Genomic DNA, 14,004 nt, shown 5'->3' with positions numbered 1-14,004 from the left:
TATGGGAGGGCCTCGGATTCGGATCGATGGATGAGGGGAGGGCGGAGCTCAGACGGGCGGCGGGGTCTGCAGCACTCTGTCACTGTCTCCCGGGGCAACCCCACCCCATCCCCAATCAGTAGGAGAGACGAACGCTCGCACAGCACCAACCGTTTACCGAAAAATGCGTGAACCGGCACTGAAACAATGCAGGCGTGAACCTGGGAAGTGTTACCGACAGCCCCCATTAAATGAAAACTTGCCTATTTTATTCCACCATGGAGATTAGGTTGGACCGGATTCCTTAGGTTACTGGTCCCTTAGCTCATCCCAACAATGCACCAGACACCCACAGTCTGCCACTGTTGGCTCCAGTGGTGATACAGATTGTCTTGGATAATAGATTGTCTCTATAAACCAATATTAAGGTTTTGAATATCCACAGAAATTCCACAAAAGTGTGAGCAATCATGTTGAATGGCCAAATATTGGTTGATTGGCTTATTGAACATGATTGCTCTCACTGTAGTGGAATTCCTGTAGATATTCCAAACCCTAAATGTTTTCTATATGGTCAGTGGTGAAATGCCCTTCATTCAAGCTGTATCTTCTGTTCGTATAGCTGCATGGAAGCTCCTTTACTTAGCCTATTGTGGAATTTCTGTTGTACATGCAAGTAAGTAGTGGAAAAAACAAAACAAAATCAGGACAAAGAATGAATAAATAAGCCATAGAATACCGTTACTTATATGAAATGGATTTCAACTAAACTAGTAGTTGTAAAACAGGTGTGTGTGTGTGTGTGTGTGTGTGTGTGTGTTTGTGTGTGGCTGGCAGTGTCCTTTCAGTCCCATGAATGAACATGAAATTGTCTTTTGTGTCTTAGTGCTGGCTATCTTCAGACTTGGCAGGCTTAAAGAGCACTCATTGCAGATGAGGGTTTAGGGAGCACTCATAACACATGCAGTAGAGTAGCAGTTTGGATTGGCTCAATTAGATGCACAGTGTTGTTTGAATATACCCTTTTGGAAATTAAATATACTGTACTGCAAATGTGTGAACCTTTTTAAGAATCAGAAATATATTTTATGGCAATGTGTATCTTAGCCCCTCCCCCCCCACACATACAAACACACATGGACACACACATATGCACATACACATACACTCATACACATGCACATGCACATGCACATGCACATGTACACACACACGCACACACACAGGCACAGACACTGGCACACACACACACGCACAAATGCATGCACACACATGCACACACATGCGCACACATGCACAGATGCATCCACACACACACTCACAGACACACACACGCACACATGCACACACATACACATACACATGCACATACACACACACACAGGCACGTACTGACAGATATGTGATGGAGGTGTTCCTCTCCATGTACTTAAGAGCCTTTGAAGCTATGGGGCCCATCGCTCTTCCTTTGACACACCTGGTCCCATGCTGCCGTTTCCCAAGAAGTGCGAGCTAACGAGTGTGAGCGGGGGGCGGGGAAAGGGGAGATAGCGCACAGACCAGAGACACGCACACACCCACACACCCACACACATACACACACACACACGCACACACACACACACGCACACACACATACACACACACACACGCACACACACACACACACGCACACACACACACACACACACACACACACACACACACACCCATACACACACACACACACACCCATACACACACACACACACACACACACACACACACACAGGGGAAAGAACCGCGGAGTAAAACAGCGAAAATGCATTTATCTCATCACGTCCATTAGAAACCCCCCACAGACCTATTTCCCTCAGTTCCTCCTTGGCCTTCCTGTAATGTAATTCAAATTCCAGTGAGTCCTAATGGGGCAATTTGTCCCCCTCTTTTCTACGGGAAGCCTTTAAGTGTCTACGTATTAAAATCACTCGAAATTATTACCGGCACGTGTGACCAGAATCTCATTATCCGCAGCGAGGGAGATGATGAGGAGGTCTCTCGTGGCTTCGGAGAGATGTTTCCTTGACAGAACTGGAGAGGCCGCGCCACATCGCCAACCGCAGTCTATAAACCATGAACAGTACCAAATGTGTACGGGGAACAGCCAATTAATTAAATTAATCCAATAATGCAAATGGGACTGTCTGGTGAGATTACAGAAATGATGCTAATTGTGACGGCCGCCTCGTTAAATTGTTTTACGTGAAACCAGATGAAGACAAGCCCCTCTGAGATGCATATAAATATCGTTCATTGAACACAGTTGAGACTTAGTGATTTGCACCACAGTCAATTGAATGTGTAGTATGTAGACTTTCATAGGAATAGCACTTATTACAGGCTGTAGGAATAAAACCAAGTATCTCTCTCTCTCTCTCTCTCTCTCTCTCTCTCTCTCTCTCTCTCTCCTGTAAAAAGCAGTTATTCACTCTGTAGTAGGCCATTGTGTCAGGGTCTAAGGCAGTATTGATCCCTGTTGATGTGGGGCGTCTGCTGCTCAGGTGTTCGCACCCATCCTCCCATCCTTCCACCCAATGCCCAGGCAGGTCCATCCATTCCACAGAGAGCCTGCACACTGTCCAGTGTGCTCAGCAGCTGGGGAGTGACTGTGAATCACATTTTATTATTTTTTCATTTTTCAGGAATGGAGTTTCCAGAACAAAATGCCTGTTTAGATGAGCACATATACTTAAAAAGAACACTAAATCAATGGTTGTCTATTGGCAAGTCTTACTGGGAAAGCTAGTGGGTAATGCACAAAGGTGTTCAATACAAGGCAGTCGTCAAAAGAATGGAAGACACATTTTCCTCAAGCCAGAGTCACACGAAAGATTAGAAAAGTGAAACAACATTTGAACTGAAAAATGCTTCTTTGTACACACTTCATCACCACGTGTCCTCGAGCTGAGAGCGAAATTACAGCGGATTGGTTAAAAGCTGCAGTTCTGCAGAATGCTTTATTTCAGCCCTTGTGCGTTTGGGGAATCCCCGAGCCGGGAATCGACGTGGCCCGACGCGTCCGCGGCAGACGAACGGGACCCTGACGGGGTCCTTTAACACCGCCGCCGCAGATCGCCGCGGGAACGCGCGTCGCCGTGCCGCACGGCGGTCTCGCCCCGGCTCGAGGCCGCGGTTCGTACGGCGAATCGCTGACAGGCTCGCGGCTCCTCTCCCCCCGCCCCCGCCCCCGCCCCTGCCCCTTTGTTTGTGTTGCAGCGATTCGGCGCGCCCTCGCCTCGGCACAGCAGACGAAGCGGTGATCCATCACGCCGCCGACGCGCAGCTGATTTACGGCGGGCGGGCGGGCGTCTCGTCAGACGGGGCCCAAAGTTTCCAGGCCTGGTGTTAGAGCGGATTAGGGGGCCTGTGACTGCCCCGCGCCCTGGTCCTTATTGCCGTGTTTGATTTATCGCCAGCTTTCTCAACACTTTCCTTTTAATCCATGATTTCTGAAGACTCCTGCAGGGAGTCGAATATCGACTGTGGAAATGACTGCGTGCGTATGAGAGCAGAAGGGAGCTGGACTTGTAAACAAGAAGGGTGTAGGTCCATATTCCTGAACATTCACTGCTTATGTGTTATTTGAATAATATAGCATGTGATACAATAACAGGTTACAGCTCAAAAACATCTAACTTGTATTAGCGACCTTGACCAAGGAAGTCTAAAAAAAAACACACTATTTCTCAATTTAAAGACCAATCAGTTCATTGAAATTATTAAATAACTCTGAAAACAATAGTCAATGGAGTGGGATGTTGACCTCCCAACCCACCTCCCACAAAACGAAAAAAAACAAACAAACAAAAAAATGAACGTGTTCTCTCCCTGACCAGCAGAACTACACACGGAAAATCACAGCAAGAAAAGGATTTCCTCTTTCCAGAGGAAGTGCAAGTTTGCGGTTAACGGCTGCTGGGTGTTTGTTCACTGCTGCTTTAACTGATGAGCACTCGCTTGTGGGATTTCCACACGGTAGCAGGAGTACGTTCAGAGTCACGAGAAGATGTTTACCAGAACTGCTGTTTGTCAGACAGCAGTGATGAAAGGCCAGGCCTAAGTGAAACGAATGGCTGTATGAACTTCCAGACTTCTAGATGAATTAGAAACAGTTAAATGACCTGTTCTTGTAAAAAAAAAAAAAAAAAAAAAAAAAAAACCATCATTATATTATTATCCTCGGTGTACATGCAGGTGCAAAGTTATACTTTTACATGAGGTGACAAAGAGTTCAGAATGGGATTACGGTGGGTTGAGAATGAGATGAATAGGGGGTTATCCCAAAATCATGGGGGGTGGGGGGTGAGGGGGTTATGGTCCCTTTCGAGGAATGACCATTGGGTCAAAGTGAGATGACGGTCAGGTCAAAATGAGATGATGATGGGGTCTGACTGAGATGACTGTGGGGCCTGAACAAGAACAACCAGGAGTACCAAGAGAGGCCAGAGAAATGTGGCCAGTAGGATCTGTTCTCTTTGTATGTTTTATCTTGTTCATCTTGCTGGACTCGTATATCTTATTCAATCTATTGTTGTCAGAATCCGTGATAACAAATGATACTAGTCCAGATTCAATGTCAAAGTCAATTTCAATTTTGAAATTTGCGTCTTTGCTAAATATGTAGATGGGACATGGAAAATAAATTCAGATGAATTCTGAAATTCATTCATTCTGTCCATTTGACCCAAGAACGACTGACTAAAACTGTAGCTCTCTAGATATAATTTAAAATAGAAAATGTTGGAAAATCTAACTGTAAGTGTGGTACAGTGCCCCTATAATGAACATAACAAATACAGCATTCAGTTAGCCTCAATGGGTAGTGAGGAAGTAAGACCTAACAGAGGCACAAAGGAAGATGCTTTAAATTCTCATAGCAATTCTGGTTTCTGACCCCTGATTATACGTTTCCCGCCAGATACACTTGGTAATTTCCAACAGCTCTGACAGCACTGTTACGGAGAGCACCGACACTGAACCGAACCAAATGAACCCACCAAACCCCAAATAACAATTGGCTCTGACAATGCAGGCGACTTCCCTTCCCCCCCCCCCCCAAATTTCCTGTTGTGAAGCCGACCCCTAATTCCCGGTGTGCTCAGATGGGGCAGACCGCTCTTCCAAAGCAAATACCACAACCTCCCCGTCTTCCTGTTTTTCACCCTCTTCGCGGGTGTTTATTTTTGTCGCCTGCTGCAGCTGGGCCGTGACTGGCTGGGCTTCCTGGACGGAACCCCTCTCTGTCCATTGCAGCTGTGTAGTAAACACTTCTCCATATATGGGCAACGGGGAATTTATGTCACCTTGTCCGGTGGTCTCCCAAACGCCTCACAGGAAACGTAACTTCCGGGTGGAAAAACAAGAAAAGTGAGTGAATGAGTGATGATGAGTAATGAGATGAATTAGCAGCGGTCTGTCTGGGGAGATTGATTCAGTGTCAAAGCTTTGCGTTCATTTTGGCTATGTTGCAGACAAGCAAGGGAAAAAAATCAGCTGACCATTGTTGATATTAATGGGAGGAAGTAAGAAATTGAATCCTTGGCAGTGGGTAGGTCCTTGCATCACCCCAGGGGGGTAGTTTAAGTCTGCAGCATGTCCCTCAATAGAGACTCCTCTGGTCAATCAGAGGACTGCAGTAGTTATTGTGTACATGAAAATAAGCCACAGCCATGAATATCAACTTGTCAATTTAAAGTCAACTGCCTGTCAGGTGATTCTCCACAAACTCTGTTGACACTCAACACTCTTTTGAAGAAACACTCTATTGACACTCAACAAAGTATTACGTGACTGTTTGTTGTATCTCAACTCTCTCCACTAAGTGAGCGTCAGATATTCAGCTGAATGTCAACTTCATATCTACTGCATGTAAATTACTGGTCTGTGGATATTTCCAGTAAGGGAATCTCAACAACAGACAATTAAATATGACATGACTATCAACATATTGTCATTCACCCAAACGTTTTCCACATGTGACATCATCAAAATGTCTGGTGACCAAGTTAAGAGCCATCTATTGATTGTCAACAAGACATACGTTGACTATCAACAGAGTTAACATGGCTCGTTACTTCATATTGACACCGAACTGATATTCAGTTGATCAAGCTGAGTTTTAACATTAGACCCGCAAAACAAAGTTACAGAAATTTCTTTGACAAGCACATCAAACTTAATTTTATTAAACACAATTGATTCATACTGGTGAACGTCTATGTAAGCAATTCTAAGTCAGGTGTGTTGCAGAATTTAGGGAAGTACAATTTAAAAGGACAACTGCTGTGCCTCTCTCAAGATCCAACCCTGCATCCTCACAAGCTCAGGACCCCAGCCTCAACACCAAAAAACCGCAAGCCCCTCTTATCAGACACACTCCATGGGAAGAACGACAAGCATGGATGTGGACACCTGGATTGGTTTTCAGGCATATGTGCTGTGGCATAGCACAGCGGTTTGCAGTTGTTGTTGGGTGGAGATTTTCAGGTTTGCTGCCTACTAACCTTATGCAAACTGACCGTCCTGTTTTGGGGGTCAGAGGTGCGGCAGCACGTGCCTTTTGGCAGCGTTTGGTGCCCGGCGACAAGCCGGGAAGGAACCGTCCCGTCTCTCTGGCACGCCTTAGCGAACCACGTCACGAGGTTCAAATAAATCTCCCTGCCAGATCGCTTCTGAAATATGTCCTTGAGGAAGGCAATTATGCCTCCTCTGCGGTATAATTAGAACTGCTTGACGAGGACGAGGGCGAATCCAGAACTCGGAGTGAAACACTCCACACGCTGTCAGAATCCCCCCCCTTTCATCGCGACTCCTGGCACCTCGAACAAGCCGCGGAGCGCATAAAATTTTACAAGGTATACAATGGAGAAACGCATCAGGACGCCTTCACCCGGCACTGGAACGAAATGAAAGCGTATCTGAAAAAACAGTGCTTGGCCCTTTTTAAACATTCATTTTCCCTTGGGCGTGATACAGACGCAATATATAGGGAAAAGGCATATGGGTAGAAAACATAGATGTGGAAACGTATGGTCCAAGCTTCTCTATGCCCAAAGCCATCTGGATCAATAATTGATAAGACACAATTCCCAACCTGCACTTATTTGCCCTACTCTGGGTGCTACTATTCGCAGTGTTATATTTAATAAATCCCACTTCCCCTACCCTTAATACGCAAAGCGCCTGACCTCATATGCACCCGTTATTCTTGCAGCTACTAAAAAGCATCGGACTCTGATATTGTGCTCTGACTAAGTGAAATCTGAGCTGCTCTGTTGTTGGAAATGGAAATACTATTTGGCAAGGATGGGGAAGCAGATGAGTGGAGTTGCGGGAGGGCGGGGGGGTGCGGGGGGTTTGGGAGGATGCAGGAAAGTCATCGCTCTGGGCAGTCAACATTGTGGCCTTGACCAAAAAGGTAGTTTAAGGATAATATTTGGCATATTTATGTTTTAGTGTAAAGACCATGTTGTATGTTTAATGATACCTCACAAAAGATCCCATATCACCGATTCTCCCATCAGATCCATGTATGAATGTAGCTCTTCAGCACCACATGAAAACGCATGACAGGTTTAGCACGGAACAGTGTCTGCATTCCATTCTAAAGAGGCCACTTTGAACAAAATGAACACTGGTTTCAGTTGAGTTTCAAATTGGACTAGAATTCTGTCACTCAGACGTTGCTGTTACTGGAGCTGATACCCAGTAATGTGTTTCAAATAGCAGGATTGCAAACATTTTTCTGAGGTTTTTTTTTTTTTTGGTTTGTGTGTGTGTATTGAAAGCAGTATCCCTCCCACATGCAATTTCAGGAATATTTTGAGGCAGACAAGGTTGGAGTGGCTCCTGCTAAGTAATAATTTAACATTCTTACAATGCATGGTAATGCTTGCAGTGTGAAAATGATGCAATGTAAGAGTAAAATTGTGAGCATGTCCTTTTCACCAGCAGGTATCCTGTTAATTCTCTAGGCAGCGCTAATATCATTAATAATAGCAATGGCCCCTGTAATAATATGCAATTGTTGGCAATGGGACACGGTGGCTATACAGAGGACTGAAATCTCAAATTCCAAGGGGACGCTTCTGTTGTAACTGTTGTTAAACTATTGCAAATCCAGGACTGAACATGGCCCTGTTCTGCATTTCAATAATGTAATACATAGAGCTATCCTCCAGCTGAACAAGTGTCTAGCTGCAATATATGCATGTATACGTTCCAGAACTGGGCTAACTACACATACTGTACTTGATCTGTAACACTTTAGTAAATACAGTAAACCTTTTTTGATAATGGATATGTGAATAATCGGATGGTTCGAAATGAAGAAAATTAAGCACGGTACCTGAGGAATTCGACATGTTTCATCTGCAACGTGTAAAATACAAAGCCTTTCAAAACACATCTATTGTGTTTCCCTTAGAAACCAGGGTCATTCTACCTAATAATAGTGATGATAATAATAATAATTGGCGCGGGGTCTCTCTGTGTGTAAACGCAGCCTGCTGGAGCATGCTGGGACTGTCACGGTCACATCCCTGCGTGCAGTGGTGTTCAGCGGCAGCTGGAATGGCAGCTCACAAACGCGCGCCGCGGAGGCTGTCCTGAGCCGACCCCGCCCGCGATTTATTTTCAGCCCGGAACGAACATCTTTAGCAGCCGTGCTGGCAGCGGCCCAGACGCCCACTCCTTCGTTCTGCGCCTGGCATCCGCGGACCAATGCCATCTCGCTCGCTCGCTCGCTCGCTCCCGCACTCGTTGGCTAACTCTCCGGCGAGCAGGAGCCAGGACCGCGAGCCGCTGCCAGGGCACGGTAATGAAACGGCGCTGTCGCTCTGTGAAAAACTCGGAGAGAGGCTACTGTAGCCGAGACCAGCGCAAGCCGAGCTCCTGCGAGATCGCGGTGAGCTGCCCATGTACTCTTTGCACTTGTGATGTCACTGGTACATTTTACGGAGATTGGATGCAAAAAAAAAATGAGATTGCAGTTAACAGCAAGGTCCTTCCATTTGAATACTGGCCATACACATTTTTGTTTCTCCATACAAAACAAACCAATGTTATGTCTGTTCCTACTGGTAAAAAAAAGAGGAATTAATTGCTATATAAAAATTTACACAGGGATGAACTCGGTGGATGAACTCGGCAGATGAACTCAAAAATGATGTTCTGTGATGGCAAATTTAGGCATTAGAGGCCTTTTTTTGTTTTGTTTTTTTTTAACCTTTTTCCTTTAAATGACTCCAGAAAACTATATTTTGATGAAAATATTTTGATGAATTTGAGCTGAAGAAATATTGATATTTTATAGGACAAAGCAGATATGGCCTGACTTGACTGCAAGGAACTAGTATATATAATTATATAATTATAATGATATAGAATTATACTTAAAGAATGTATTTCCTTTTTTGAAACCATAAATTTTCTCTTTTTTTAAATGATGGTGCTTCTACAACAGTTACAATCTAATTTAAAATTTATTTACGTAATAGAATGTTGAATAATCAGATAATCATTCTATACTTTAGATGAAGGTAGAAGCAGCTCCTGAGAGAGAGAAGGAGAGAGAGTGAGTGAGAAAGAGGGAGTGATCTTTAAGAACAAAATGTGTCATGTGCCACACAGATCTGGCAACCCTTTTACGCGCTGACCTTTCATATCTGGCAGCCGGATGTTCCCTCAGTGAGAGGGGGCACTCGCGCTCTTTCAAGGCAGGCCTGCAGTTGTCACGGTGAGAAAAAATCTGCATGAATATTCACTGGCATATGCTGGAGTGGGTCTGCGCGTCTCTCGGTCCTGCCTGCGCTGCTATGCCCTGCTATTCTCGCTCTGCAGCCATTTTAATTTTTAATTAGGACTTCCTCTGGACCGAGCTTGCACTTGTATGCAGTTCCTGGTCAGTTGATCTCTTGCCTTACCCAAGCAGACCACTATATAAAAGAGGCACGCAAGCCGTGTTACGATTATCTATCTGTTTGTGTATTATAAGACCTTATAAGTGATTTAACGCTGCGTGATTAGCATGTACCCCCTTGCTGCACATTTGAAACAGCAAAAATCGACTGCTGTCCACTTCCTTTTCGGGCCATTGGAAAGAACCCATATTTTTCAAAGGGTGGTGACTGGACCAGTCCTTTTGCAAAACAAGGCCACATGGATTATAATCCATAATTCATTCATTTTGACGATTTTGTTCCGCTAACTTTGCCCTTGTCAATAATAAATGGGCCTTCTGTGCCTTCTAGATGATGTTGCACTTCCATATTCCTGAGACTAACGCTGATGTTCTCCACATTTGTAAGTCACTCAGGATAAAAGCAGTGGCTAAGTGATTGTAATGTAGTGCAATTACTTCGATACAATCTCTCCTCATGGTTTCAATAATGATTCAGATCTGTCACACTCCCAGTAGAATCCAAGCCCACTCATCTGTGTGTGTGTGTGTCTGTTTGTGTGTGTCTATGTGTGCTTGTGTGTGTATGTGTGTGTGCGCGTGTGTGTGTGTGTATGTGTGTGTGTGTCTGTCTGGGTGTGTGTGTCTGTGTGTGCTTGTGTGTGTATGTGTGTGTGTGTATTTCCTTGTGTTACACTCACGTCGATTCATTCCTTACTTCATCTTGCCCTCCAATGGTTATGCTGGCTGCCAGTCACCTGGCAGACATTCAAACGGCAGAAAATGCACTCATTGCCCCCTGAAAAAGACCAGATTGGTGAGAATGCTGCCGCTAAACATGCTGAGTGGTAGCAGCTATAGCCATTGTTGTGTATTCATTGCCCGCCTGTATATGGCTCTAGTTGCACTGTTTTTTGTCATGTCTAGCACTTCCTCGTTATAAACAGATGGCATACTTGTTTCATTGAGCATTGGTTTCTCGTCTCTTTTGTCTGGTTCGTACTTTTGCGCCACTTTGTAAAGCAACCCACACTGTCACCGTTTTGATTGTACCCATTCAGATTGCTCTCATCAGTTTCCTGTTCTGTGGCAGAAGTTTTATTACAGAACAAGATATGCTGAAATTCTCTAAAGGTGTTGAAACTCCCAGCATGTCTCCCACATTTAGATTCACATGAGCAATACTAAAACCCCAAACTTTACATCTTCCTGTAGTAAGCCTGAAGGATATATAAAATTTTATGCCACTAGAAAAGAGCGGAAAAATTGCATTTGTCCCATACATAACAAAGATAGGGTAACCATAAAAAATCACTGAAATATAATTAAAAATCATGAATTTTCCATGATATTAAAATGTTTAATCATACACCGATCAGCCACAACATTAAAACCACCTGCCTAATATCGTGTAGGTCCCCCTCATGCGCCAAAACAGCTCTGACCGTAAAACAGCTCTTACCGTAGATACAAAATATCAGATACAAATATACAGTAGATGCAAATATATGCAGAAATCCAAATATACCAGAGTCCATGCCTCGAAGGGTCAGAGCTGATTTGATGGCACGAGGGGGACCTACACAATATTAGGTAGGTGGTTTTAATGTTGTGGTAAATTGGTGTATATTAATTACTTAAACAATACCCAATGAAACAATTTAATTAATGCAAATAAAGCTTGTATTAACAAACATTGTTTATGCGTAATGAATAGAAATTTAAATATAAATTACTATTAATGTCATTGTGCTTACATTTATGAATTAAAAATAATTATTAAATTGAATGATATTATGAATATTCTGATATTATTAATCTACCATAATATTAAAATGTTTAATCATATATGAAATACTAAAGCAATATTGAAATAAACAAATGAATTAATGGAAATAAACAATAATTAAACCTATTAATGGACATTTTTTATGTTTAATGAACAATAAACCAATCAGTGAAGTGGGTTTAAAAGATGGCAGGTGATCTCGTCACATCAGCTGTGGAGCGCTGGGTTACGCACGGGCCTTGTGTCGGCCTTAGGAAGCCTGAGGAAGAAGGTCCACATGGAGCCGCTTCTCGGGAAACCTCTCAGCTGCGTTCTGGGTTTCCACTTCTTGTCCTTGACGGTGTACTCCAGCGTGGCCGAGCGGTTCACGGTGAACGCCGAGTCGCCCCGCACCTTCGCCGTGAACAGCGCCCCCCTGCTGTTGGCGTAGTGCCCCGGCAAGGCCGTCCACTGGCCCGAGGTCAGGCTGTAGCAGTCCATCACGCACCGCAGGAAGTCGTCGGAGGGGCCGTTTCGCATCACGTAGAGGTCGTCCCTGTGGCCCACCATGCAATGGCCGTAACTCTGGGGCCGTATGAGCGTCGCGACCAGAGTCCACCGGTCCCCGTTGGGAAGGTACTCGTAGATTTCGGTGGTTTCCATCGGCTTCCACAGGCACACAAATATTCTGGACATGGCCTTGGTGCAGGCCCCGCCGGACACCGGTCGGGGCAGGTCGGATGCAAAGGACCAAGTCCCGGTGGAGACCTGGTATCTCTCCACCGAAGCCATGATCGCTTTCTCATACTCCCCTCCAATCGCGTACAGGTGGTCCTCGTGGCCCACCAGCATGAAGTTGTAGCGTAGCTGCTGGGGGCTGGCTAAAGCGCTCCACGCATTGGTCGCCGCGTCGTAGCAGAAGCAGGACTCCATGGCCAGTCTGCGCCCCCCGCACACGCCCCCCACTATGTACAGCCTGTTGTCCAGCACCGCCACCCCAGCCATCGTGGTGCTGGCTTCCATTGGCAGCTCGGTCAGAACCTTCCAGTCATTTTCGTCCTCGTCCAAGTAGCACACGGTCCTGGTGGCGGCGTGCGGCAGCTCCGCGGTGGTGCAGCTGGTGTGCGTGCCGACAGCGACGAACACGCTGGGCGCCAGCGACTCCACGTACTCCACGAGTTCCCCCGGCAGGCGTTTCAGGTCCTCCTCCAGGTCAGGGTACATGTCCCGAATTAACAGGGCCGCGCCGTCGTAGAGCTCCAGGAGGCCGAACGCGGCCGCCGTCTGGTACATGAGCAGGCAGTTGTCGGAGTCCACCAGGTCCAGCAGGTGTTTGGTCAGAGACTCCACCTGGAGGAAGGCGGCGCACTCGACGGCCTCCGCGATCTCGTCGTCGTCGCTCAGCGCGGGCCTCCCGCCCGCCAGGACCTGGAGCGCGACGGCGAAGCCTCGCGCGCGAAGGCCCTTCAGATCCAGCTCCTCCTGGCGGCAGTCTCTCATTCCAGAGTGGAAAAGGGCGCGGAAGTACTCGCTGCCCTGCTCCAGCAGGGCCCTCTCCACCACGAAAACGCTTCCCTCCACTCGGACTCTCAGGTCAGCCATCTTCGTGTCCGCCGCCGGCCCCCCTTCCACCTTGGCTTCGACCTCCAGGCCGTGGCAGCTGTTTGGCTCCATGAATGTGTCAGCAGCTCATCTTACACACGGTTTTTGGGGGGGTGGGGGTAGAACGGCACCCCAACAGAAAATGGCGGCATAGAAATCTTGAATGCTTCGTGCTCTTTTCCAAAGAAATTCCCCGCACATGTTGGGAGGAGGGGACAGAACCGTGTCCACATGACACGGGTACACTTGAAATGGAATCCATGTCTCTATTAATAGCACTGGCCATAGATACTGTAGCTGTGGGATCTGTGACAAATGTCTACTACATATCAGGTCGAAGAAGAAAAACTATTACAGTAAGTGGAAGGTCAAAGTGATCCCAGTTACACCACCCTGCAATAAATAAAGCTGACATATAGTTTGATCTTGGCTATGGTTACGAAACTGTTAGGGGCCCTGTGGGGTGTCCAGATTTGTGTAAAGCTGCTAGAATTTTTTCTGGTGATGGACACTTTGAATGTGAAAGTGTTCACAAATGCAATTATGGACATCATGATTTATTATTAATAAGTCATATTGAGCATTTTGTTTTGGAGGGGCATTTCTCATTCAACTTTTGAAGAACCAGCGCTACCTCTTCCTGCTCCCACACATTTGTAAACCCCCAAACACACCCATTTATTTATTTTTTTTCAAAGGAAACCTATGTCTCAGTATT

At 45.8% G+C, this 14,004-nt stretch overlaps 1 protein-coding gene across 1 annotated transcript; it reads right to left on the bottom strand.

Moving 5' to 3' along the window:
- Positions 1-11,831: 11,831 nt before the first annotated feature.
- Positions 11,832-13,492, bottom strand: LOC135258582 (kelch repeat and BTB domain-containing protein 13-like). The gene has a single exon (XM_064342049.1). It carries the CDS (start codon positions 13,356-13,358, stop codon positions 11,913-11,915), a length of 1,446 nt encoding a protein of 481 aa, XP_064198119.1. The 5' UTR covers positions 13,359-13,492; the 3' UTR covers positions 11,832-11,912.
- Between the last annotated feature and the right edge of the window lie 512 nt (positions 13,493-14,004).

The sequence above is a fragment of the Anguilla rostrata genome, chromosome 7 (assembly GCF_018555375.3).
Source record: "Anguilla rostrata isolate EN2019 chromosome 7, ASM1855537v3, whole genome shotgun sequence".
NCBI classification, from domain to species: Eukaryota; Metazoa; Chordata; class Actinopteri; order Anguilliformes; family Anguillidae; genus Anguilla; species Anguilla rostrata.
This window is presented reverse-complemented; position numbering and strand designations above follow the sequence as displayed.